We start from the raw sequence: 26,148 nt of genomic DNA, 5'->3' as shown, positions 1-26,148 counted from the left end.
TTTCATTGTACAATAAACCTTTAATAAATAGTTTGTCATTAGTTTCCCATATTTACATAATAACCACCATTTACTTATGTTGCCATACTCATTTCTTGGCTAATTTTAGGCACACAGAGAGGGGGTTCAGGCCACAAACCACATCATACTAAAAACAGGAGTGGCTAGCAGGTAAGTCTTGAGAAATATGTAATAATTGCACCATACAACCAAATAGACCGAGAGGTGGCCATCTGCTTGAGCAATAAATATATACATTTGCTGTACGTACAGGTGATTTTTGTACATTTGAAGCTGTACGAGTACACCTGGGGCTGGTGCAGAATCTTACCAATTGAAGTAGGATCTGAATTTATGGGTTTATCTATGTGTTGGTCCAATAAATGATAAATAATACAAAAAATAATGATATTCAGAAATTAAATCCACACAAATGACCTCTTGTCTAGTAACACCCCCTCTGAAATAATAAAAACTATGACAGGTTAAGTCAAAATGTTGAGCGTGTAGCGTGGTCAACATGTACAGCTTGGCTTGGAACATTCAGCGACTTTTGTTATGAACTACTGATAAATCTGGGAAAAATTAGCTTATCAAATGTAACTAACCACGGTGAAATGCTTGTTATCAAATGAAGCCTGAAGACAGACAGATGGACATTCGATAATTTACCATCTAGCCACAATGTTCAAAAGATGCCTAAAAATGACTGGACAAAGTTTTAAAAAGCTATAAAAAAATAGCGTTAAAACTTAAACCTTCAGCCAAAGAAATTAAGACGAGAAAACAAAAAATATCCAAATCACTCAAGTACGCAAACACACATACACACACAGTATGAAAAAGCAAACCAATATTTTTTTGGCACAAAATATATATGATGTACATTTCTCTTCAGACAGATGTTTAACAGCATGAAACTCTTTTGGCTACTAATCCGTATCAGGTTGTAATTTGGCTATTTAAACGCACTTGAGGCATTTCTAAATGAAATGTTAAAAATTACAACAAGGATCATTTACCAGTTGCTGACACAGTATGTGAACAACAGGAACACACAGTCACTGATGCGAAGCACCAAAAGTATATTATCCAATTACGAGGCTGCAGCACCAGCAGCTTCAGACCTGCTTTTTCCAAGTTCAACCTGGACCACCTATTGGCAAGAAAAGTAACAGCTGCAGTTCAGACCGGCAGGTAGGCATGCTGATGTGCATCATCTAACTATAATAGATGCTGCACTTTGACACTTGCAAGCTCATTTCAAGTGTGCATATTTGAGGTTTTACATTTTATTTTATTTGTTAAGTGGGTCATATTTACTAATGCATTTTTGGACAACTACACAGTTCAAAAGCTCTCAATCATGTAACCTCTGAGCTCAAGTACCGTCCTCTTGGGTACTTTGTAGATTTACATTTTTAGATTAATTATCCACTGAAGGGTAGAAGGGAGGACAAAATCTGTCATTTTAAATCTTGAACCTAGAGTGACATTAATGAATATTTTTACTTTATCATACCTGTGGAAAATGTAAAACCGTAAAAATACTCAAAACACATCAGCTTTTAAAAAGGAACATCTGCAGATGTAATATTTGCTAAAATTGCAGCTGTTACCTTGCTTACCTGTACAGGGCAACATTGTTTTCATCTACAAGTCCGAACTACTGCTGCAACTGCCCCCCTATAGTTGGCGCAGGTTGGCCTGTATAGTACTGGTCTGACATAACCACATATCTCCCCCTTGTGGAGTATCTGAAGCATGTTAAATGTGAGATTGTGAGTTACAAGCCAATTCCACCAGGTGCTTCTCATGTAGCCTACAATATCTACCATCTGTTAGTTACTGTATAAGAAATGTGCAGTGCCCGTTATAAACATTTGTACTGGAGCTTAAATGTCAAGGATTCTGTGAAACCGTTTCAAAGTTCATGCCCAATTGCCACTGAAGAAATCTTTATCCCCCACATTATACCACACGTAGCCTTTGAATTATCTACTGCAGCAGCATGAGTGATATTCTGATCAACCTACTGATATTAATTCAAAGACGCCATATTAACAGTCAGTGCCAACACTGACATGCTGATAGCAACGCTCTAGCTCCAAATGGTCCAGAGGTTTTTACAATAAAACCATGGTAAGCCTTAACCCTGATGGTGATTAATGTCAGGAAACAAACGGGAAGGGCATGAAAACAAAAAGGAATAAAAAGTGTGTAATGGCTCCGATGGGAGCAATAGCGTAAGATTACAGAGCCTTCTCAGACCTCGGTCTTCATACAGGTTACGTAATTAATATATATATATATAAATAAATATATATATATATTAAGTCACTTTGAGGCAACATTTGTTTCTTGAATAAGAAGTTGAAGCACAACTAGACTTCAGTTTGAACAGAGAAAAATATACAACTCAAACTGTACTACTTATCTTGAGAATGGCAAGTAAACATTGAAAAACAGTTTCAGCTAATAAAGTGGTCTTTCTCACACACGTCTCTGTAAGAAGTGTGATGTTTAAACAAAGTGTGGTCTTACGAAGCTTTTTATATCTGAACTGGTTGACCCATCCTAACCTAGATTAGGCAGCGCCTCTCCAACACTCATCTGCGGAGACTCCCCTCACAGGTATACTGTTGCTGTGCTTCGCCGCCAAGCACACAGAGGAAGAACTGTGTTCCTTTCTTGGATGCTGTAACAGAGCTGTCGCAACGACAAGCATCAGAACAGATGTTACCTTATGAAAAACCAAGTGCTCAACTGTTACATTCTCATTGGACAAACAGACAAAGTTGCCACTGGCTACAGAGGAATATGAAGAATCACACAGGGATTTAGTAACATCTGAGATATAACCCACTCACACTCTAAACCAAATCACTTCTGTTCTGTTTTGCCCCGGAAGGGGCGGGGGTATGCTCCACTCTGTTACTGCTTTATAGAAACCAAGGATTAGAGTCCAACTCAGCTGTGTCTCACACACACCTTTCCACTGCAGCCCGAAAAATACTCAACACAACTCTCTTTACAGGGTCTTTAGAGAGTCCTCACAATACCCTGCTTTAAAAAAGAAAAAGGGCCGCTAAGGGAGGAGTGCCCACTTTTGTGCTGTGGACACAAACACCTTTTCATGGCACCTTCTCAAGTCTGATGTGTGCCTGAGGTGAGTGTGTGTGTCCATGTGGTAAGATGTATAAGTATCTGTCCATGTGTGCGGGAGGGTGTTTGGTTGGAGCGAGGGTGTCTGCCCACCCCAAGCTGAGGTTATACGCTGCTGTCCTCCAGCAGTGGCTCCTTGCCCTCGGCCCCGCTGCCTTGAGGGCTGTGGGAGTGACTCTGTGCCCCGTTGCTGTGCTTCTTATAGGCGCCGGGCCTCATGCCGGGCCCCGTGTGCTCCGGGATAAACAGGGCCACCAGCAGAGACAGCAGCACTGAGCATGCACCAAACAGGAAGGGCGGACCCGGGATGATGGCACTCTGAAGGGACGACAGAAGAAAATATTTTACCATTTGTGCTTGTATCGTGTAACTGACTTAAATGCTATTTTTCATTCACGCTCACCTCATCTGTGGGGTTGGCCATGTTGGATTTGGCACCTTTCTCAGAGCCGTCCGTGTCAGTCAGCTCCACGTGGAACAGGTAGAAGACAAAACCATAAAGAGCAGGGCCCAAACCGTTACACAAGCCCCGAATTCCAGTAATCATCCCCTGGACAACACCTATAGGCAGATAGATATAAACAGAACACAGTCAGAAAAATCTATAAATATCGGTTAAAAATTATGAATCAATGTAGGCATATTTCAGAGTCAACTGGATATCTACTTTACAGATATGTACAGATGTGTCTTTATCCCTCCTCTTTCTAGTAGATTAGTCTGCAATAAGTGGCACAGACTCAACAAATGGAAAGGGCTAGGGATAGAAGTTCAATAAATGTGCGTCTTGCACATAGAACAGAAAACCCAACACAACTTAATTTGGCATCGACTGCAAGTCTTGTTCATCTAGTGATGAACTATTTAAAGACGTCATTATTAGGCTCATTTTCAGGTTCAAAATCTTATTTAGGGGTTGTCCCAGAACAGTTTTACATGGTTTCATTTTCTAAAAAAACACCATATTTTTCGCCATACTGCACATTGCTGCAGCTCCTCTTTTCACCCCGTGTTGAACGCTGATCGTTTTAGCAATGGAGTGATACATCTTACCTTTACAAGATACAAGATGTTGGGAGTTGCACATGCGCAGTTCCTAGTTAAGGACAACTAGTAAATCAGAAGCAGAGTAGGCTTCGGTCCAGCTATATATGTTCCCGTTACCGTGTATTTTGCTGCGATGTCGCAGCAAAGCAGAAGTAAAGACCAGAGTTTTCTGTGTGAGATGGGAACTCCCTTTGCGGTGGACTTTGGGCTTTTTCACTTTGCAAGCCTATTACATGCACAATAAAGATATTTAACTCAATAAAAGCATAATATGACCTCTTTAAATATCACTTTAGCTAAATTTAGACATTTTATGTTTATTTTTAAGTTCACATACAGCCTTTTGTATTTAGACAAAATCAAGCAGTGATGCATGCTGATTTTATTAAATTGAAGGTGATAGATGTTGAAGATGTACAAACTTGCCTTGTTGGTCAGGGTCTGCATTACGGGACACAATGGCGCTGATAGCAGGGAAAGTGATGCTGGACATGGCTGCAACTGCTCCAGCAGCCCACATCATCCTACAACCAACAACACACATTTTTTAAGGACAAAAACAAAATCCTATTTAGCCTTTCAAAAAGTTGCCAACTTGGCCTACGGGAAATTGTGAAGAGCAATTTTTTTTTTTCTGCCATTTTATTGACAAAACGATTAAAACACTAAAACTCCAAACATGAGGTGGGAATGGCTCAATATAACATGTAATCTATAGCAAATGTGTATTTTTTTTAGTACCTGAGCTAACATTAAGAGGACCCCCACAACAGGCACGTATAATACTGTTTTTTGATTTTATACATGCCCTTAAAGGTGAGTTAAAAGCTTGTTAAGCCTACTATGGTTGTTAAGTCTACTATCCATTTCTGTAATCAAACTGCAGCTATAAACAAGCAGTGACTTTAAAGTCCAAAATGTCTAATCTAATTTTAGATTAGATTTGACAGTTGTACTTTCTATTCCATTTATGAAAAACTAAAACCATGACCACAATGACCAGTTGTATGTTTTCCACCATGAATTGACTGCTTTAGATGTTTATACTACTTAGTTTCTTTTTGTAAACATGGAAAGGTCTCTCACCTTAATATATGTTAAGGCCAACTTGACCTTTGTTTAACTTAATTTCCTGGGTATTGACCAAAGCAGAGAGGAGCAACAAGGAGACATGTTGTAAATGTTTTCTTTCAGAATCAATAGATATTATGTCGCTCTGCCTTTCACTCCAGGCCAAAACAACAAGAGAAAGTGGAGGGGTTGTTATGATCTCACCTCAACAGAAATGAAACTGATAATGTGGCCTGTGTGGGTGGTGGTTGTTTGGGAAAACCACCTTTCTTCCTATTTACATGTTTAAAGCGACTAAAGTGTTTTGGTTTCAAAAATCATGTTTCAAAGACACTGCCTCTCAAACCAGAAGTTCCAAAAAAATTAAATAGACTGTGCATATGTTTCAGCTGCTCACAATTTAGATTAGTCAAACAAAAGCTTTCAAGTTACAACACTACTTGATCTCTTTATAAAGAGTCTCAGTTATCAGATTACAGTGTAATGACCTTGCTGGTGACAATACCATTGATTAAGGCTTTGCTCCCCTCTGCTGGTTTGTCAGGGCATTACAACAACTGTGGACAATAAAAGATTTATAGGAAAAATGAATAAAAGATGACAATAGTGCTCATACATGTGCAGTGTTCACTGAGGGATTGATCCTGAAACACATAGGGTTGGTTGTCATTTAGATTTTATTGATTTTGATTGTCTGAGCTGTAATCCCACTGTGCTTCAAGTTAAATTAAACCAAAATTCACTGAAAGCAAAGTTGCACATCTTCAGCAAATTTGAATCCCAAAACATTTGTCACTTCTTTTAAAATTAAATATTTACTGTTTTACTGGGGCTGAATGAGCCACCATCTGATTCAGTGACATTATGACTATGACTGTGGGTTCGCATTATGCTGCAGGAAATGCTTTGTCATTTTAGACAAACTTCCTTCCTTCCTTGCTTGTATTTTATTCACAGAGTGACTACATTTCACTGTAGCACTACCATTTTTTTGAGAAGTCAATCTACACTTTTGAACCTGAGCTCTATGGATACATGCTTAACAAGTGATGCAGACGGAAGCAATCAAGGGCGGATTTGAAAAGCACACTTTTCATGAATTTCTGGTTCTTAGTGTGTGGGGTCTCTTTCCCTTTCAATTAATGTAATGGTGTGTGTGTTAGAGACAAGGTGTGGCAGTTACTTACCAGGGCTGAGAGCCAAAGCCATACCACGCAAGCTGGAGGATCTGGAAGCCTAAGCCGAGCAGGATTGTGTTTTTATTTCCAATGGAACGCATCAGGATGCCCAACACCACAGTCTAAGAAAAAACAAAGCATGCTGGTCATACTAGACATCTCTAGGGAGGCAATAAAAATGTAGCAAATACTTCATTTCATTACTCTTCCGTCTCAACTCCAACACCGAGTTGAAACAATTAATTGATTAACTGATGGACAGAAAAATGTATCTAACAATATTTTAACAAAATTTGTTTCACTAGCTCCGCTACTTCAAATGTTAAGAGTTGCTGCTTTTCTTCGTCTTCTCTGACAGTCAACTGAATAACTGGGTTGTTTTTGGGACAAAATAAGCAATTTGTTATTTCTGTCCACTCTGTACACACAACATCCATCACTTGTCTGTCCATCCTGGACGAGGGAGCCATTCTCTGTTGCTCTTCTTGAAGCTACTTCCTTTCATCCCTGTTAAAGTTTCTCCCCCCTTATCCAAACCATTGATCTAAAAACAGAGGGTGTGGTATGATGTATAGATTGTAAAGCACTTTGAAACTTTGCAACTTGGAGATATACCAAATACTTCAAGTTCTCAACAAGGGCTCTGGGAAATTGCGATGGGCATTTGCCCATGCTGTATTAAGAAAGAAACTAAAGACTCCAGACTCCACAAGGAGAAGATGGCTCAAAATTACATGCAAATGTGTATATTTGTTTCCCAGTACCTGTGCTAGTATTGAGAGGATCCCCACAACAGCGATAAAGGCAGCCACTGTCTCTGATGTGAAGCCTATGACCTGAGGGTGAGATAGTTCAGATTTCACAGGTTAAACCATGACAGGGTTCCTACACATTTTACATTTCAAAAATCCATACTTTTCCAAACTCAGTTGTGAACAATTGGCAACAGTTTTGGAAATCTTGGGGCCATGGTGAAAGTGTTTGGTGTGCACATGTTGGAGTTGGAGCTTTCCCTGGTAGGATTATCCTTTGGGATTCGTTGATAAAATCTTGGTAGTGTTGGTGAGCACGATGAGAGCAGTTGTCTCGTGGGCAGATCCCTGGACTCGGGGGGCTGTTTCTGCAGTTGCCTTTCTCGCTCTGGTGGGTATTTAGTGCATAATTACCCACTGTAAGTAACTGCATGACGACTAGGCTTGAGATTAATACGCTTCTGGGTAGGTAGTTAGTGGGACGGCTCTAATTTTCTTTTATTTTTGCACACCAGATTCTGTCTTGTTGTGGCCACTGTTCCTAGCTTTGTTCAGTCTCCGTCTGAGGAGCTTTTGAATAGTTGTACAAAAGATGAACTTTTGAAGCTCATTGAGCATTACGATTCTAGCGTTGGAGCAAAAAAAGTTAAGAAAATTAAAAAGAGAAATAAAAAATTTAAAAAAAGTAGTACTGAGGGCTGCTCTAATGGAAAATGGTGTTCTGCCAGCTACAATGCAGAGTCGACATGACAGTGTTGAGTGTTGAGTTGGTGAGTTTGACGTCTGAAGAGCTGTTGCGGTTGCAAATGTTAAGGGATAAATTGGGCATAGAAAAGGAATGGCTAAGGCAGTCATTGGAAATGGAAAAACTAGAGTTACAGCAGTACCGATTAGATCCAATTAAGGCAAGTAAGCTGACAAGTAATGCTGATAGTAGTGTGTTCAGATGAGTCTACAGTATCTGTTTCACAAAGTGTGGAAATGTTTAATGTGGCGGACAAATTGCGTCTAGTACCAAAGTTTGACATGAGGGACCCAGACATTTTTCCCCCTCCCTTCTTGAACGGGTCGGCAACGTGAGAGAGGTTGGCCCGAAGTAGGGATGAAACGATTACCGGTTTAACGATGAACCATGGTAAAATTCCCAACAGTTATTATTACCATACACATTTTAATTACCATGATAAAATGGGTTAGATTACCGTGCTATTATAAACTCACCGCAAAGTCCAGCATCAACCAAAGTTAGCGACAGTCTCCCAGAAGCAGGCGTGCATGCGCAATATGCAACGTGGGTTTGTTTGGGTCAATGAGAATATATCGGATGACAGCGCTGCGGAGATTTTTCAGTCACTCTGAAGTCTGGTTAAATTTTAGTTTTTGAGAGGGCTGAAAGACCTTATAGTAAACGCAAGGTGAGTTTTTGTCAGACAGACAAAACAAAGCTTTGTTTTGTTTGTCTGACTTGCTAACAGCTTGTAAACTGAAGCTCTCAATGTTAGCTGCCCTTGTAAAAATGTCAAGTTTTTCTGCAATGAAATTTTCATACTGTTTCATCCCTAGCATGAAGTCCGCGCGGGTAAATTTAGTTAGCAAAGAGTTAGCAAAGATGAATCATGGTCTGTGTTCATTCTTATAAACTTATTCTCTTGATGAGTATTGGTTTGCCACCCCAATATTTTTAGTGGTCCCATTTTGGGGCACCGATGTGCTCTGGCCCATGCTGTCTCACACGGAGTTAAACATTTTGACTGTGCTGGCTGCATGCACCAAATGCCATGAAAAAACACAATAGGGGTGCAAACACATTTTTCCCCCCATACTTCTATAGACCAGGAACTAAAATCAAATTCCATACTGTGTAGGGACTCTGACATGACCAGACAAGACAAGCATAGTCAGACACACACAAACACAGTCACAAACACTTCACCCATCTGAATCTTTGCCACAAAAAGGGGGCAGGAAAGTGTGTAGAGTATGTATTTATTTATGTTTAAATATATATTTTTTATCTCCAACTACTTTGCTGCCTTTTTCAAGATCGTAGCAGAAAAGTATGAGACTGTTTGTATGTCAGATAGGCTGACTGGTTAATCTGACACTGTTTTATGGCTTCCCCCCATTAGCGGACTAAATGTTTGACCCCTAAATGTTCCCCATACGTTCATTTATTTGTGGCGGCCCGCCACAATATCAACGCTGACCGCCACATTGATTTTCGATTGTTTTTTCACTAGGCCTATTTAAAATTGTATTTGATTGCACAGCGCTGTAGCGCAGCACACTCTCTCGCTCGTCTTTCTCGCTCTCTCTCGCTCATATACTAAAAAAGGAATGGCTTTTCCAATTATCTCAATTAAATCCATTTTACACTCAAACATCTAACACCACAGAGAAAGGGGCTGTTGGTGTTGAATACACTTTACAATGGAATCCTAAAATAACAATTCAATGACATTTTTGGATGAGTAGATGCTATGACATGTGGTGGTAAGTGAGTCTAAATGATGTTTGTGTGTATAATCATTCTTTGTGTGTTTGTGGAGTCGTGTAAGCAGGGAGAGCAGAGTGTTACCTGTCTAAGATAGAGGAAGAAACTGGAGTACTGGCCGGCCTCGGGGAGGTAGGAGAGAAACACTGTGATGCAGATGAGGAGCACCGTGGAGTCCTGGCCCACCTTACGCAGAGACTGTCAAGTGAACAGCAAGAAAAGAAAGAAAGAAAAAATTTACTTGTTATAAAGTTAAATAATTTGAAACATGAGCAATGGTCAGGAATTCTTGACATGCTGACTTACCACTGTCTCTTAATTCACCCTTACGTAATAAAAGACCTCTGCTGCCTGCTTCTGCTGTCCTGCTCTAATAACCATTCATAGTTTAACCATCATGCTGATGAGGCTATGTAAGAAAATTCTAATTTCAATTTGCATAATACGCTATTTATGTCAATACAGGTGCTGGTCATTATAATTAGAATATCATCAAAAAGTTAAAAAAGTGAAACTTGGATATTATATTCATTAATTACACACAAACTGACATATTTCAAATGTTTATTTAATTTAATTGTGATGATTATAACGGACAACTAATGAAAATCCCAATTTCAGTATCTCCGAAAATTAGAATATTACTTAAGACCAATACAAAAAAAAAGGATTTTTAGAAATGTTGGCCAACTGAAAAGTATGAACATGAAAAGTATGAGCATGTACAGCACTCAATACTTAGTTGGGGCTCCTTTTGCCTGAATTACTGCAGCAATGCGGCGTGGCATGGAGTCGATCAGTCTGTGGCACTGCTCAGGTGTTATGAGAGCCCAGGTTGCTCTGATAGTGGCCTTCAGCTCTTCTGCATTGTTGGGTCTGGCGTATCGCATCTTCCTCTTCACAATACCCCATAAATGTTCTATAGGGTTAAGGTCAGGTGATACCATGGTCCTTAAACCAGGTACTGGTAGCTTTGGCACTGTGTGCAGGTGCCACGTCCTGTTGGAAAATGAAATCTGCATCTCCATAAAGTTGGTCAGCAGCAGGAAGCATGAAATCCTCTAAAACTTCCTGGTAGACGGCTGCGTTGACCTTGGACCTCAGAAAACACAGTGGACCAACACCAGCAGATGACATGGCAAAAAACAACACTGACTATGGAAACTTTACACTGGACTTTAAGCAACGTGGATTCTGTGCCTATCCTCTCTTCCACCAGACTCTGGGACCTTGATTTCCAAAGGAAATGCAAAATTTACTTTCATCAGAGAACATAACTTTGGACCACTCAGCAGCAGTCCAGTCCTTTTTGTCTTTAGCCCAGGCGAGACGCTTCTGACGCTGTGTCTTGTTCAAGAGTGGCTTGACACAAGGAATGAATCTCCCCCACATTTTTGAATGGGTTTTTGTTTCACAATCCTCTCCAGGGTGTGGTTATCCCTATTGCTTGTACACTTTTTTCTACCACATCTTTTCCTTCCCTTCGCCTCTCTATTAATGTGCTTGGACACAGAGCTCTGTGAACAGCCAGCCTCTTTAGCAATGACCTTCTGTGTCTTGCCCTCCTTGTGCAAGGTGTCAATGGTCGTCTTTTGGACAGCTGTCAAGTCAGCAGTCTTCCCCATGATTGTTTAACCTACAGAACTAGACTGAGAGACTATTTAAAGGCCTTTGCAGGTGTTTTGAGTTAATTAGCTGATTAGAGTGTGGCACCAGGTGTCTTCAATATTGAACCTTTTCACAATATTCTAATTTTCTGAGACACTGATTTTGGGGTTTTCATTAGTTGTCAGTTATAATCATCAAAATTAAAAGGAATGAACACTTGAAATATCTCAGTCTGTGTGGAATGAATGTATACATTATACAAGTTTCACTTTTTGAATGGAATTACTGAAATAAATCAACTTTTTGACGATATTCTAATTATATGACTGGCAACTGTATAACTGTCTTCAAAAACCATGGGTGTTACTAATATGAACTGTGCATTAGAAGATAGGCTCACATTTCTATTTCACTCTGCAAGCCCGTTTTACTCACAGGCCCTTGTGTACACTGAAACAGGTTTTGCACATTGTAATCATTTCTCTTGATCATACTGGTTATTCAACTATCCCTTCTCAACATAGATCCACTGTAAGATAATTCTATTGTCCATGTTCTGTGCAAAAATACATACCAAAGTTTTTCTAAAGGCCTCAACATCTTCCAAAGTTAAAGTTCTTTTTGTTTCTCTGGACAGTGTTTTCCTGTTGCGGTGGAAGGACAGTAAGAAAAAGAAGGAATTCCATACTAAAAGACAACTGGAAGATGACTTGATTTGTCACAGAGTGCTGACTATTGTCTTTAGATAAACTTTGAAATTTATTGAGGACTGTGGACTGGATAAGACACATGCCTTCGGTGCGAGAGAGGTTTGAATCCACTGTGAGACACCATTGTGTCCCTGAGCAAGACACTTAACCCCTACTTGCTCCAGAGGCGTGCAAGCTATGACATATATAGCAATTGTAGACCACTTTAGATAAAATGTAAATTTTAATGAGCAGTATATACAGGAAAAATGATTAGTGAACACAATATGTTTCAGTGTACAGATGGGCACCTGTGCTTTGTGGCAGATTTAAAAATTGTCAACTTTTGTCCCTGCTTACCTCCAGTGATTTAATTTTTCATCTTGCTGCACTTTGCTCCATCTTCATCTTTCTTATACTTTTTAGCCTGCTATGTTTATTGTTAAGCACCAAAGCAAATTCTTTGCATTTTATTTATATTTTAACAGTAAAGTCCCATTGAGACACAGTCTCTTTTACAAGGGAGTCCTGTAAAAAGTATGTGTAAACCTATTTGTCAATAAAGCTGATCCTCATTATAGATTCAAGAGAGCACGCGTCTGACCACACCTAGCAGTGATGCTGGTTGTGGTCAGAGGTAAAACAGGCTTGAAACTTTAATCCAGAGAGGGCAACCCCCCCCCGCCTCAAAAGCTTAACCTTAAAAGGCATTAAACACTATTGGCTGATAAAACACAGCAATTAACTGATGTTTGGCTGGAAACAACCTGCGCATAATACCGGACCATAACTGACTAAAAATGATCAACAAAGACTATTATGTTGTTACTCACAGCGAAGGGGTCTGCCTGTTCCCAGGAGATGGGTGCTCCCCATGATGCTGGCCTCATCTTCTCTGGAAGTGACTCCGGTACGGCCACCAGAATGAAGCAGATGTCAAGCAGTGCAATGGCTGTGGCCAGGATCACCACCAAGGTGTCACCGTAGGCAACAGACAGATAGGCTCCGATGGCCGGGCTGGTGACCAGGCTGGCCGCAAAGGTAGCCGATACCTGGAGGGACACACATAGCTGAGGTCAGAGAAACACGAAGTGATAGAACTTTAACCATTTTTACTTTCTGGTTAAAAGTTTTTAAAAAAGGTAATTAACAAATAAAAAGAATGATTCTTCACCAATGACTTCACTGGATTACATAATCATTCTGGAGGTGTTTAACGAAAACATTTTAACAGGAACCTGTTTTGGTCAACCATCTCCTTACCAAACCGTATGCTGTGCTCCTCTCATGTTCCTGTGTGATATCTGCCACATAGGCAAAGATCACAGAGAAGGTGACGGCAAAGACACCGGACATGGAGATGACCGCAAAGTACCACCTGAAAGAAGAGAATGGTTTGGCTTTTCAGCACAGATAAACTAAAATGACAAAACCTAAATGTTATTACATTGTAAATTCCACCTTTGTAGAGTTTATAACATGTAATAATTTATAATATTATAAACTGTATAGAGTGGTCAATGTTTGGCACTCACCATGGGCTGATCTTCATTAGTGGAATGGGTGCGCATGTGAAGAAGACTGTAAGCAGCAAGAAGGACTTGCGGCCCCATACGTCTGACAACGCTCCAATCAGTGGCGCACTCAGAAACGATAATAGGCCCTGGAAAGGGTGGGGAGAGAGAGTTGGGGGAAGGACATGGCACAGAAAGATTGGTGGATGTATCAGGAAAGTGCTGTAAATTGATAACTTGAGTGAAGTTACCACTCATAGATTCACAGGGACTATGATTTGAGAACATGCACACACTCCGCAAACAAACCAGTTTGGTAGAGGGTAATTTAAAAACGTTACCATAATCTATGCATGAAACTGCTCTTATGGCTAACTCTTAGGTGGAACATGAACACCACTCACATCTAAAAGCTTTAAGTGTGATTTTTACTTCTGCGTCGGGTCTACACCGTAGCTTATAGCGTAAGCTACACACGCAGCCGTGCATTTATACTTGTGCATCGGTGTCTATGTCATTCTGCAATTACACTGCCAAACGCTAGTAGGCGGTGGTGCTACAGCGTCCACAGTGTTGACTTTTGCCGGCCGAGCAGTCTAACTTCCCTCCAGCTAACTTGAACAGGGGTAAAATTAAATACGCGCGGCTATTATAGATGTTTGAAATGTTATGGACAGAATGGACCACATTCTGATAGACAAACAAGTCATTTCGCTTGGGTTGTGGTGCTCAAATATATTGATCCACCGCTTGACTAGCTGCTAGTAAAATTTACTTCCAAGCACGAAGCACTTCCTGTCGGCTCCGAAGCATTGCGAGGCTACCCAGCCGACCAATCACAGTTCTTACGGTCCGCGTTGCCCCGACGTGTAGTTACATTTTTGAAGAGGTGCACGTTAGGCTACGGCGTAGGATACAGCAGAGGGTAACGGGGCCTCGCGTAGGCTCCGCTGTTGATTCAACACAGAAGTATAAATCAGGCTTTCGTTTGTCCTCTATAGCCATACTGACACAAAGGAAGACAATATCTTTACAACTTTTTTTTTGCTTATAAGTCGATACAACAATACATGGATATTCTAGCCCATCATATCAATACATAAAATAAATAGCGCTTTGATGGTTAGCTCAATGCTAACATATGATGGAAATCTCCGTTAACGTGCTAACACACATTAGTATAGCGATCGCGATAATATAATCTTAACATAAACTACACATTTTGCTTCACATGCTTAACATCCTGAGTGACATACTGTGCTACTGTACTTAAAGTACATATGTTTCCTGAGCTCTGTTTGAAATAAAAAAAGAGCTGCTAATGTCAGTAGCTTGATCTGCTACTTCTGCACTCCACACTGACTAGCTATAGCAACCCCAAAGGGTCAATACTAAAAACTCAAAATTCCCAGTGGCCTAAAAAAAACAGCTATCACCAGGTGGAGAAAGGGCATTACAAAGCTGGGTCAATGAACAGTTATTAATATAATGTATTTTCAGCTAAATATTCAGTAAATTCAGCGAATTTGCGTTTGTGCATTTTATTAAGAAATGTTTTTATAATTATTTTTCACAATTGCTCTGTTTTAACTTACAGACTAAAAAACATGTGCTGCAGAATTGTGCTGTTTTCTGACAGTTTGGATTTGCAGCAAATAAATAGAGAAAACTTTTTTTTTTTACTGGCATTTTGTATTCATAGATATCGTGATGTATCATTTTAGAGTTGTCTAGCGATATCGCAGAATTGCTGTATCATGACATTGTTATCGTAAGCCATGTATCACGTGGTACCCTGTGATTCCCACCTGTATGGGAGAAGGCAATAAAAAACAAGGGTCTCATGTGAAAATTTGGAGGGTTAGCAAGTATAAGCTAACCTCTGTGGCCTCCATGTTTGCTTCCATGCAATAGTTAAATTCTTCTTTTTGCACATGCGGGTCACTTTTAGGCCATGGCCAGTTCACACTGGAGTCTGATATGGGCCACAATAAAAAAATAATGGGAACAGTAAATCAAAAAAAATTGATTTGGGGAATAAATCGGATTTGAGCATTAAGGCCTGCAGTGGGAATGTAATGGTAAATTTGTGTCATCAAGTAAAACACATTTCTTACTTTTGTTGTCTTGAAAAGACAAACAAGCCATTATGTTGACAACATAAGATAACATAAGTTGTTTATGGGGGTCAATAATAGATTTGTCAACTCATTTTAGCTTCAGAAAATCTCTTTCGCAGAGTAATTATTTCTTGATGAGAGAAACAATTTTTTGTCAATATCACAACACCCATAATGATAAGAAAATTGAAAAACTAAAATAATTACAAGCATGTACTCTCAGCTATCTTTAGACACACTTTCTTTTCACTGAATAAAGACAGTTACAGTGCACATGAGGTACTTCACCCCCAAAGGTGCTTCAACAAGCTGTACTGTGGCCAGCTGGGGAACCTGCTATGGTTACCCGACAGCTTGCAGGTGTTAACATGTCACTGAATTAGTGTCTAGCAGGGCGTCGCTGAACAAGAGCACACAAGCTCAGCAGATCTTCTATGGGCAAATAAAAGCAAGACAAACTAGTCGTGTTGAAGGAGGACATACTGTAGTACTAAAAACACAAAGGGGACGTCACTGCTGGCCATGAAAAAAAAGAATACAATTGCTTATTTATTCCTCCACAGTGCACAGAAATATTTGCAATACCACTTGTTTAAAGTCAATACATTTCAAACAACACAAAGATATTGCTGGTTATTGTGATACTGTCAATAAAGGCTTGAGAAAACGTGCTAACATGCAAGTGGGACTGTGTTTTCTCACTTTGCATGAGTCACTGTTATATTTCTGTCAAGAGTATAGAACCCAGTTATTCTGTTTGTATGTAGTGATGTCTTACCTTTACACCGTGGATAAGCCCATTCATCAGGAATGTGTGTTGGGGGAATGTCTGGTGTAATACCTGAGAGCAAACACAGATAACACCAGATGAAACCATGTTATCCACATAGTCTGCATCACATTTGACATTTCAACAATGACCTTCAGTGGTTTATGTACTTTTCAGAGTTAAACTACAGCTAGGGAGCAAAACAAGTGTGAGGCCACTGGACAAAAATCTACCAAATGACGGAGGGTTGAAACAAAGACTAATCCACAACACCTCTAATTCAATCTCTGAGGCCTATGGCAGAACACTACATGCTGCAAATTTTCACTCCAATGAAAGAACTAACAAAATTATATTAATTATACATTGTGCATATCTACATTAAACATAAATATTTGATCTTTAATGTGTTTTCTGAGACCCTCCACAGGGATATGATTTACAGGCTGAGTCATTAAACTGGGCTGGTTTAGGTGTTATTTCATCATCATGCAACGTACATGTAAACACACTTTCACATATTCACCCAGAAAAGACAAACAAAAGCACACCAAAACGTGTAAAATACAGACAAGACATGCAGAAAAACAGTGTAATGCACAAAAGTAAAGCATGACACAGTATAAAAACTAAAAAAGTTCAAATAACTTAGATGCACAGTATGTAACTTTCTGGCGCTAGGGGCCTCCACATCAAAACAGTAACAAAGAAGTAGTTTGATGATGTCATGAAGTAGCAAGGGGTAACTAGAGAGGATGTCTTCACCACCATTGCCTTAACTGTAGTCAGCTTTCCCTTTACTCCCTAACTTCAGATCCAGACATTCAGGAAGTTTTTACCAGGGGCCGAATTGTCAGCAGAGGTATCCTCTCCAAATCAAACGGCCCTCCTTGTGACTAAAACTGGTACAAACACTCATCAAATGGTTTCACACTAAAAATCAGTGTTTCTCTGATGCTGTTCGACAGACACCGGATGCTGCGAGCCATAGCAGCCGCTAACGTTTGTTCAGCTTGTTTTGTTTAAATTAAGATCTGTGACTAAAATCCTTTATCTGGTTAAAATATACAGTTAAAAAAAGGACCAAGACCTAAAAAGCGTAATGTTAAAATGTGGCTTAAAATTGGATAAAGATTCTACTTATAAGAGCTTCTGGCAGACAACCAAGAAGCTGATGCATGCGCAGAGGGAATATAACGCCATTGACAAGCGACCAATTGAAATACACTGTTACCTTGAAAACTGATGGAAAGATTTGGTATAATGGAAGTACACAACTCAAAAAAAAAAAAATAGGTCTAGTTGTTTTTAAGACATTTTGATGCAGAGAAGTTACATATTCTATCTTTAACAAGATTATAGCAGATACAATATGTACAATGAGTAATATTTAATAAAACACTTATACATTCACCTATTTCTCCTCTTTCCATTCTATTAAATGTTTAATGTTCAATTAAAATGTTTATTCATTTGTAAAAACTGTAATTCTCACTTTATCTGGTAAGCTGTTCCAAAGTTTAGCCCACACACACATTTCAAGGATTTAGACCCAAAACTAGAATATCATTGAATTTTGACTATGCCTGGTATTATTTCTGTACTAGTCTCCGGTATGCTCAAACGCCAGTAAATGTCTGGTGCCTAGCCATTGATTCACATGACTTGCTGAAACTGAGTGAAACGCCAAGATCAGATATACATGGTTGTCATTCCTCATGTGAGTGCTAAACCCTGTTAAATTTACAAATGAACTTTGGTCATAAAACAACAGCCTTCTTAGGTGGCCACTGCCAAATCAGAGTTTGGCTTTAAAAACACATTTTCATTCAAGTCATTTTAGTTTCACGCATGTTTTATGTTCTGGGAAAACCCAAATCATCCACACTCTGACGAACACACCAAAAGATAGAAATTCATCAGGAGGGAAAGACTATAAAGTTGGTGTTGCTTGTTTTCACGGGACAAAACAATCTGGATGACACTGCTCGTTTACCTCTGCTCTATTGAAGATGACATTTATTCTTTTAGTAAATACGATTGTGAAACAGTTATACCAATCCTGGTGTATGGACCTGGTTATAAGAGCTACGTAATATCAGGGAGCAAAATAATCTCATCTCTTTGTCAAATCTCTATGTCATGTCACAACATTTGACGAACAGTGAAATCCGGTTGATGGTTTTTAGATAACCGTTTTGCTAGGAAACTGCTGTTATCAAACTTTCAGTGCGGATAAGTAAGTACACTCAAAAGTGCCTACCCTGTCAAGGCTGCACAATTCTCTAAATTTTATTTTAATTGTAGAAAATTTCTTCTTAATTTGGATTTTGCCAGTTGAGGACTACTTTAAATAAACGCTTATGAAATAATCAAATGTGTACTTTATGTACCACTATCTTTAAAAATGAGGTTTTTAAAACTTTTATAATAAACACAAGCTCAGGCTTTAGACTGCTCTGAACACTTTTTTGCTGAGCTGATGTCAGATCGGCCATCCACCTGCTATGTCTTTCTCAGTTATGCTTTCTCCAGCACTAAAGGGAAGTGTGTACGTATGGCAATCCAAGACTCAGGACAACTCTTCACATCTTTGGAGGTTCACAGAAGGAATGTGGGAGGTTGTAAAGGAAAGTTAGTTACTTTCTTGATGGACATTTCTTGTTGCTAAAATAATCGCCAACTACTGCTAACAGTTCCCACCATTAGCTAGTTGGCCATGCAGCTAGAGGTCCCATTAGCTCAGTGCCACTAGCTTCAAAACTAACTGCCCTAACTAGTTAACAGCAGCTAATGTTACAGTTCTAGAAGCTTCAAAAAATATTATCAGTTTCAACCAAATCTGTGAATAAAGTTACAAAAGCTGTGTGTTTTTATAGAGTAATCAGTCAGGCACCACGAATGTCTGCCAGGCAAAGTATATCTGGTGCCTACACCGCCTCCCAGAAACACATGCAAAGCTACTCTAGTGGAGTAGTTAATTCTAGTGCCCAGAATTAAAATATAGAGATGGAAATTAGGGCTGAACGATTTGGAGAAAAAAATCTAATTGAGATTCTTCTGCTAGATATTGTGATTAAGATTTGCGATTTTGCGAAGTTTAGCTAAAGTTCAGTATTCACTGCCAGTCTATTTTTGACGGAACTTGCCTTGTCAAACAGCACCGAGCAGATGAACCGGGCAGGAAGTCACTGAACGGCATAGAGAATCCAGTTGATTTTCAAAATAAAAACACCCTGTGCAGACTCCCAATCATGTATCAACAATAAACCAAGCAGGAAGCTTCCGGTCAGCAAATCGATGCAAATGCGGAAGTCCCTTAAACCTGCATTCTATTGAACGGCCAGCAAGGGGCGACTCTTCTGGTTGCAAAAAGAAGTCTGGCTCCATTAGAAATAATGGCAAAATGATCCTACTCCTCAACTGAATAATTGCCTCCGTACATTTACATTTATTCATTTAGCTGACGCTTTTATCCAAAGTGACTTACAATTGTTATATATGTCAGAGGTTGCACGCCTATGGAGCAACTAGGGGTTAAGTGTCTTGCTCAGGGACACATTGGTGGATGTCACTGTGGGAATTGAACACGAGTCTCTCACACCAAAGGCATGTGTCTTATACACTGCCTCTTCACCACCCCATAAACACTCAGTAAACACTTTCCTAATGAGTTTATGGTCTCAGTCGCTAGTTTAATGTCTTCTTCAACACAGCATGATGTTCATTTAGTAAATTAATTAATTAATTTATTTTAAAATAGACCATAAAGCAGAGTATGCTTCAGGCAGGATTATCTATGGTTGACAAGGCGTTACCATGGCGACCTGTCATTCAGGCTACAGTGACTCGTACGGCACTGTGTTAATTTAACCAGCACCACTGAAAAAGCTTATTATTAGGAGTTCGCTGTTCACTTTCTCTGGTGAGTACATTTTGTATTAAGCCCGTTTTTCACTACACAAAGTTGTCAGCCCTGTTAAAATGCCACTTAAGGTGAATTGACCCTTTGCTAAGCCACGCCCTGAATACTCAGCTGGCCAATTACAGCGCAGTACAGGACTCGCTCTAACTGAGGTCTGACACTTTCATGGCTGCGCTCCATTGACTCTAATGCAAAAAGAGTCGTTTTCTAGCTTTTTTTGGCTGCATTTTTCTAAGATCTGGTCAAACGCTGTTCCTGGGGCATCTTGTAATAGTTATAGTTGCTACCCAGATAGGCTGAAAGGAGAAGTATGATTTATTCTCTTTCCAAAACCTAAAATAAAGAGATTGCTTTTGCCAGCACATTTGACAGTCATTCTCTGGGGAGTGCATTAACAGACAGTGGCAGCGCAGGCAGTTTGTTGGACTTAGCAACAGTAACTAGGGGGGCCAGGGCTTAGCAAAGGCTCCATTACAGATGCACCTAGCTAATTTAGCTAGCTAGTTCCGCACACGGCCGGCAGATCCATGTTAGCAGCACAAAAATCAAGGACAAGCGGACAAATCAACAAAACCTGAACAAGTCAGCAAAATCAGGCAGGCAAACCACTGTAATTCTGAAATGGTCCATGTGGGAAATGTAGCCTGCGGAGAGCAGCACAAAACTCGTTCAGAGAGAGCCGTTATCCGTAGTTGAAGCACAAGAAAAGACAAATTAACAGCCCGTCAACAACGTAGGGCACACTTAACGCTCCGCTGCTGAAACACTTCACTGCGAGTTGACGCCGGACAAAACTGTGGCACAGCCGCTGCCTGTTTCTGTTCAGCTGATGCCATCATCCCACGTTTTCATCTAGCTTCGTTTGTTGTTGTAAAATGTACATGCCCTGTGCCTGCTCTGATTGGCGAGTAGGACCATAACAGGAGACGCATGGCGCTTGTGGTTGGCAAGCAGGTCTGTCACACAAGGATGAGAACGGAATGAATGTAACTGCATGACAGTTTAAAACAAATCAGATGCGCTGTATAATTAACCTACATTTTAACCACCGTCTTCATGATCACGCGTTCTTTCAAACTGCAATTACAATTTGAAAACGATTTGGCCCTACTGGAAATGAGGATAATAGGTCCCCTTTAAAATCCATGGGATGTCCAGTTCAAAGTCCATAACACTAGTGTGCAGCAAGTATGGGGTGCAAGTGTCATTGACATTGGTGTGGGAACATGGAGACTCAGTTTAATTTAGCATGTGGAGCTCAACAGAGACTGAACAACAGGATCTGGTTATTGTTTAGGGGTACAGGGGGAGAGCTTCTGGCATGGCCAAGAATCCCCTCTCTTCCTCTGGTACCCTACAGACACAAACTGAATGCTCAGTGAAGACTGTTGCTGCTGGATACTAATGAAGCAGTGTGCTCACTGGGAGCAGTGAAACAGTCCTTCTCATCTTCAGGCGCCCTCTGATTAGTCCAAAATGCAAATCCTGCCTCTGCCCAGGGATCTTCAGGGCAACAAGCCTCCAGTAATTACTGCTCAACAGTTAAACATTCAACCACCTCTTCAAAAACAAGAGACTGCTAAAAAGCAAGTGTTGCATAAGCCTGTCTGGTTTACATCATGTGGCTCACAGATGTTTGCTCATCGTTTGTTTGAGATACCAGTTTCTAGGGCACTTTAGAATAGTTTGAAGCTTCATTCATAACGTTGAGATTCAAATTCTGAATCAACATTCAAATGCTCAGGGCAGCTTTCTTTTGCATGTCTATTCATTCGGTTTAAACCTGTTTTTTTCTGCACAGTTGCAGATAAAGATTAGGCTACACTAATATTAGTATTATACTATCTGTAGAATAAGATTCCAGTGGTGGCTGCGTAGGATTGTTTCCATTTTATTTCTCTGAAACGCTGCTTTGTTTTTGCTAATGCTTGACCACCGCTGCTCTTGCTCTTTCAATCGCGTGTTTACAAACCGCAACAAATCCGACTCATTTGGCCTTTACTTAACAAAAGCAGACTCATTTATTCTGATGAATTACTTTATTCAAATTGAGGATTTTGCATTTTTTGTTGACGTCATAAAATATGACCACACATGAAGCTCTGTTCGAAAACCTTAATAGAAGCGTCAAATGTAAAAAGAAATTATGAATTTCAGTACAGCCCTACAGTTTCCACCCAAAGTGATTTAAATTGGTAGAAAAAAAATGTATAGGTAAAAAAAAAAACAGGACAGGAGTTCAATAAATACACAGAGCTTGCTGAAAAATAGCAAGCTACTGTCAGAAAAAGGAAAAGTATTAATATACCATCCCTGCTGGTATGAAATAAAGCATAGCATCATTATGAGTCATCTTAGCACTCAGGATACAAAATAGATTTGTTTTTGAGAAAACAATCGTCTGTGGATTTTAACTAGCCTATTGACAGATGATGTTGGAGCATTTTTCCAAAACAAAAAGGTTTCGTTTTGGAATGAAAGTCCTCTAAATAAAGCTGTTAGAGTTGCCTGTACCAAACACTTAGATCACACTACTCTGCGCTGAGGTGAATGTGTGGTGTGGGCCTGGCAGGCATTGGTGCTGTGGCCTGACAACACACACCAGTGACCCCCTGATAAGCCTTTTCAACAAAGAACTGGTGCTCAGACAATACAACAGTTTGATGCCCTTTTCATATTTCTCAGTCCATTAGCGCTTGGCAAGACATCTGCCTACACACATACACAAAAAAACAAACAAACTGCGTCACTCGCTCATCTGATTAGAAATTCAATCATTCATAGACACTGATGGGGCCTTGTGTAGTCCCAGTTAATGGGAAATGCTACTCTTTGGCTAGGTTTCCAGAGAAGAGAAGTGTAGGCGTATGAACATATTAACAAACTTTTATGTCAGTTTACATAACAGTGTGTCTATGTGAGAGTGCGATATATCCAGGCTTACCGAGAGCATCGGGGTGGTAAGGAGACCCCATGCAAAAAACTCCAGGAAAATGACCACCACAGCATGGTAAACACTGGGCTCACCGATTCCCTGAGGCTGGATGGAGACAGAGAGAAACATAGGAATTAAACTGTAATTAGGTGTGAAGCAACAAACATTTTTAAATGCTTCAAACTGCCCGGTAATGATATAACATTAACAGATTGAACCTTAAACTGGAATCCATTTCATGGCAGCATTCGCTTAATGATACAAAGACTCTGCATCACCTGATCCTGTGGGACAGCCAGCAGCTGGGTAAGAAAAATAACTCAACTGCAAGAAATTTTGACTTACCAATACAGTCAGTGCAGGGCTGAATGTTGAATTAAACAAGCCACCAATCATATTAGAATCACTATAACTAATTCTTTTCAGTTCCTGAAACTACCCCCAGTCAATGACTCTATACTGCACAATATTTCATTAAAAATTTTAAATCAATTACTTTTTAACCTAATAGGTAAAATAACCAAATAATCTGTGTATAGTTTTCTGGGTCACTCTAAATAGAGACCTATATCTGGGGTTGTAGCAGTATACTGGTTTCATAGTACGGTCAATATACAACTACTACTACAGCAACAACTATTACTACAATTTTATTATTATAATAATTGTGTAATACCGTATACTGTGATATTTTCTGAGACAGTTATCATACCATGAAAATCTCATACTGTTGCAACCCTAATCTGAGTAAAACACAAACTTGCATAAAACCCGCTCCCTGGAGAAGATGTCACTTTACTGCAGCACAGTAAAATCTATACAAGTCTGTAAGGTGAAGAGAAAGTGTTATGGCGTTAAAACGGATATTTGGCAGGAAACACAGCGGGGTGCGATAATTGTGGAGACTGTAAAGTAGGCCAGGACCAACGTAACAAAGACCCTAACTGCTAGTTTACTCGCCCATGTGGTTTGTCATTTCCCCACGTGGAGAGGATGAAAACATCGAAGAAAACCAGTTTACAGGTCTGGTTATGACCAATTAGGGAGTAAACACCAAATCATAGGAAGCTTCCACCTTTTTGTTCCATAAGCCTATGATAACACCACCTATTTTACTGAGAAAATGAGGAACAATCTGTAACTGTCTCATTATATGGATGTTGCAACTTCCCCTCCCTTAAAAATGGCCAGCTACGTCTTTCGAGATCACATTTTGCTATTGACTGGTGAGTGTCTAAGTCTATTAGATGCTATGGCTGGATCAAGGGCTGGATGTGGAAAGTTAAATCTTAATGGCTAAGTGGTCAGACCTAGCTGCAGTAATACAGTTAGGCAATAATGACCTGAACTAAGGACTTCATTGGAATAAAGCCACATGATGTCAGGTGTTTGCAGACACAAGACTGTCATAAGGATGACAGGACAATGTTCAAAATACACATCAGTTTCTGGTCATTGTAACTGTGTCTTCATAACGGATATCCAGCATGATTGGCATAGCTGTTCAACTGATTACATAACCAGCACTGATGCCCCACTGTATTTATAACAATCCTAACATCCTAAATTTTTGCCAACAGCCTAAATTGGGAGAATCATCACTTCCAACAGCTAAATTACCAACACAACTAGAATCCTGGATTTGATAGTTTGTGGACTATTTGATCTGTCTATTGAGCTAGAGAACTTGGGTGCTTCCAGGTAAGGGCACCTTATCACACTGTAGGACGGTTTTAATCATACATGGACTACAGGTGTCAATGACCCAGAAAAGGGATTATAAATGTGTCACAACAACAAGCCATGACTGATATTTAACCAATCATTTACACCATATGCTCAACAGCCATAGTATAATTTAACAACTGATAGTTTAGCTTTGGCAGCGACAGTCTATGTTTTCAAACGGTGTGTTTGTTTTCAACCAACGTTAAGTTACCAAACCCAGAGTTTGAATGTTTTGCCTTCGTCCATTTATAAACCACAGTAAAGATCTCTCTTGTTTTATGTTAATATACATTGCTTTGACTCTTAACCAATAAGCTAGGTAACATTAGTACATAAATAGCTTAACGCTAGCTAACGATAGTTACCTGTATATTGCACCAGGCCAGGGTAAAAAAAAATAAAATTAAACATATGTGCTAGTGAGCTAATGTTAACCTGAACGTTTGTGCCCCTTGTGATGCACGGATACGTAATTTCTACAAGATTTGAACAAACATGAGATACCATTAACAATACGTGCTGATTTAAGTTAGATATGATCATATTAACGTTAAGTGTAAAAGATTTACTGTGAGGAGACAGTCGATAAAGAAAAAGACAGCTAACGCTGACATTAGCCAGCTAGCGCTAACGTTACCTGAGCTGACGTGTTAACGCCTAGCAAACGTAGGCCGCTAACATTAGCTAATGCTAGATCATTGCTAGCTGTTTATGCTAGCCAGGTAGCAAGGCGGACCCAGCTAACGGTTAACATTATCCGCTGTGGCAAACCATCGAAGACAGAAAGCTATAAGCAAATGCCGCTTCAACTGCTAAATTTTCATTTAATAAACGATGCTACTAACTAACTTCAGCGGCTGAAAGCCAGTTTAGCTCAGCGGCAAGCTAAGTTAACGAAGATAAATAAATATTTAACTCACACTTCCTCCATCTTTTATTATAATTTTCTTTGCAAGAAGAATGCTGCGGTTCAGCCGCTTTTTCTTCTTTTTCTCCCCCGTCATTGTTAACTTATGTCCATACTTGATGTCAGAGGGTCATCTTTGCACCTAACAAAAGTTAAATAATCTACTGATTTCGGCTACAACGCTAATAACAGCTCAGCTTCAGACAGCTAGCAGCGGGCTAACTAAATGATGATTTCTCATTCCCA

The 26,148-nt window shown here is 39.8% G+C and overlaps 1 protein-coding gene across 1 annotated transcript; it reads right to left on the bottom strand.

Moving 5' to 3' along the window:
- mfsd14a2 (major facilitator superfamily domain containing 14A2) lies at nt 1–26,148 on the bottom strand. The gene is made up of 12 exons (XM_046051737.1): nt 25,916–26,148; nt 23,277–23,372; nt 16,417–16,479; nt 13,540–13,667; nt 13,268–13,382; nt 12,838–13,056; nt 9,792–9,905; nt 7,226–7,297; nt 6,471–6,583; nt 4,639–4,736; nt 3,569–3,726; nt 1–3,483 (listed from the first exon to the last, which is right to left on the bottom strand). Exons 1-12 carry the CDS (start codon nt 25,997–25,999, stop codon nt 3,271–3,273), a joined length of 1,473 nt encoding a protein of 490 aa, XP_045907693.1. The 5' UTR covers nt 26,000–26,148; the 3' UTR covers nt 1–3,270.

This window comes from Micropterus dolomieu, linkage group LG06 (genome assembly GCF_021292245.1).
Source record: "Micropterus dolomieu isolate WLL.071019.BEF.003 ecotype Adirondacks linkage group LG06, ASM2129224v1, whole genome shotgun sequence".
Lineage (NCBI taxonomy): Eukaryota > Metazoa > Chordata > Actinopteri > Centrarchiformes > Centrarchidae > Micropterus > Micropterus dolomieu.
This window is presented reverse-complemented; position numbering and strand designations above follow the sequence as displayed.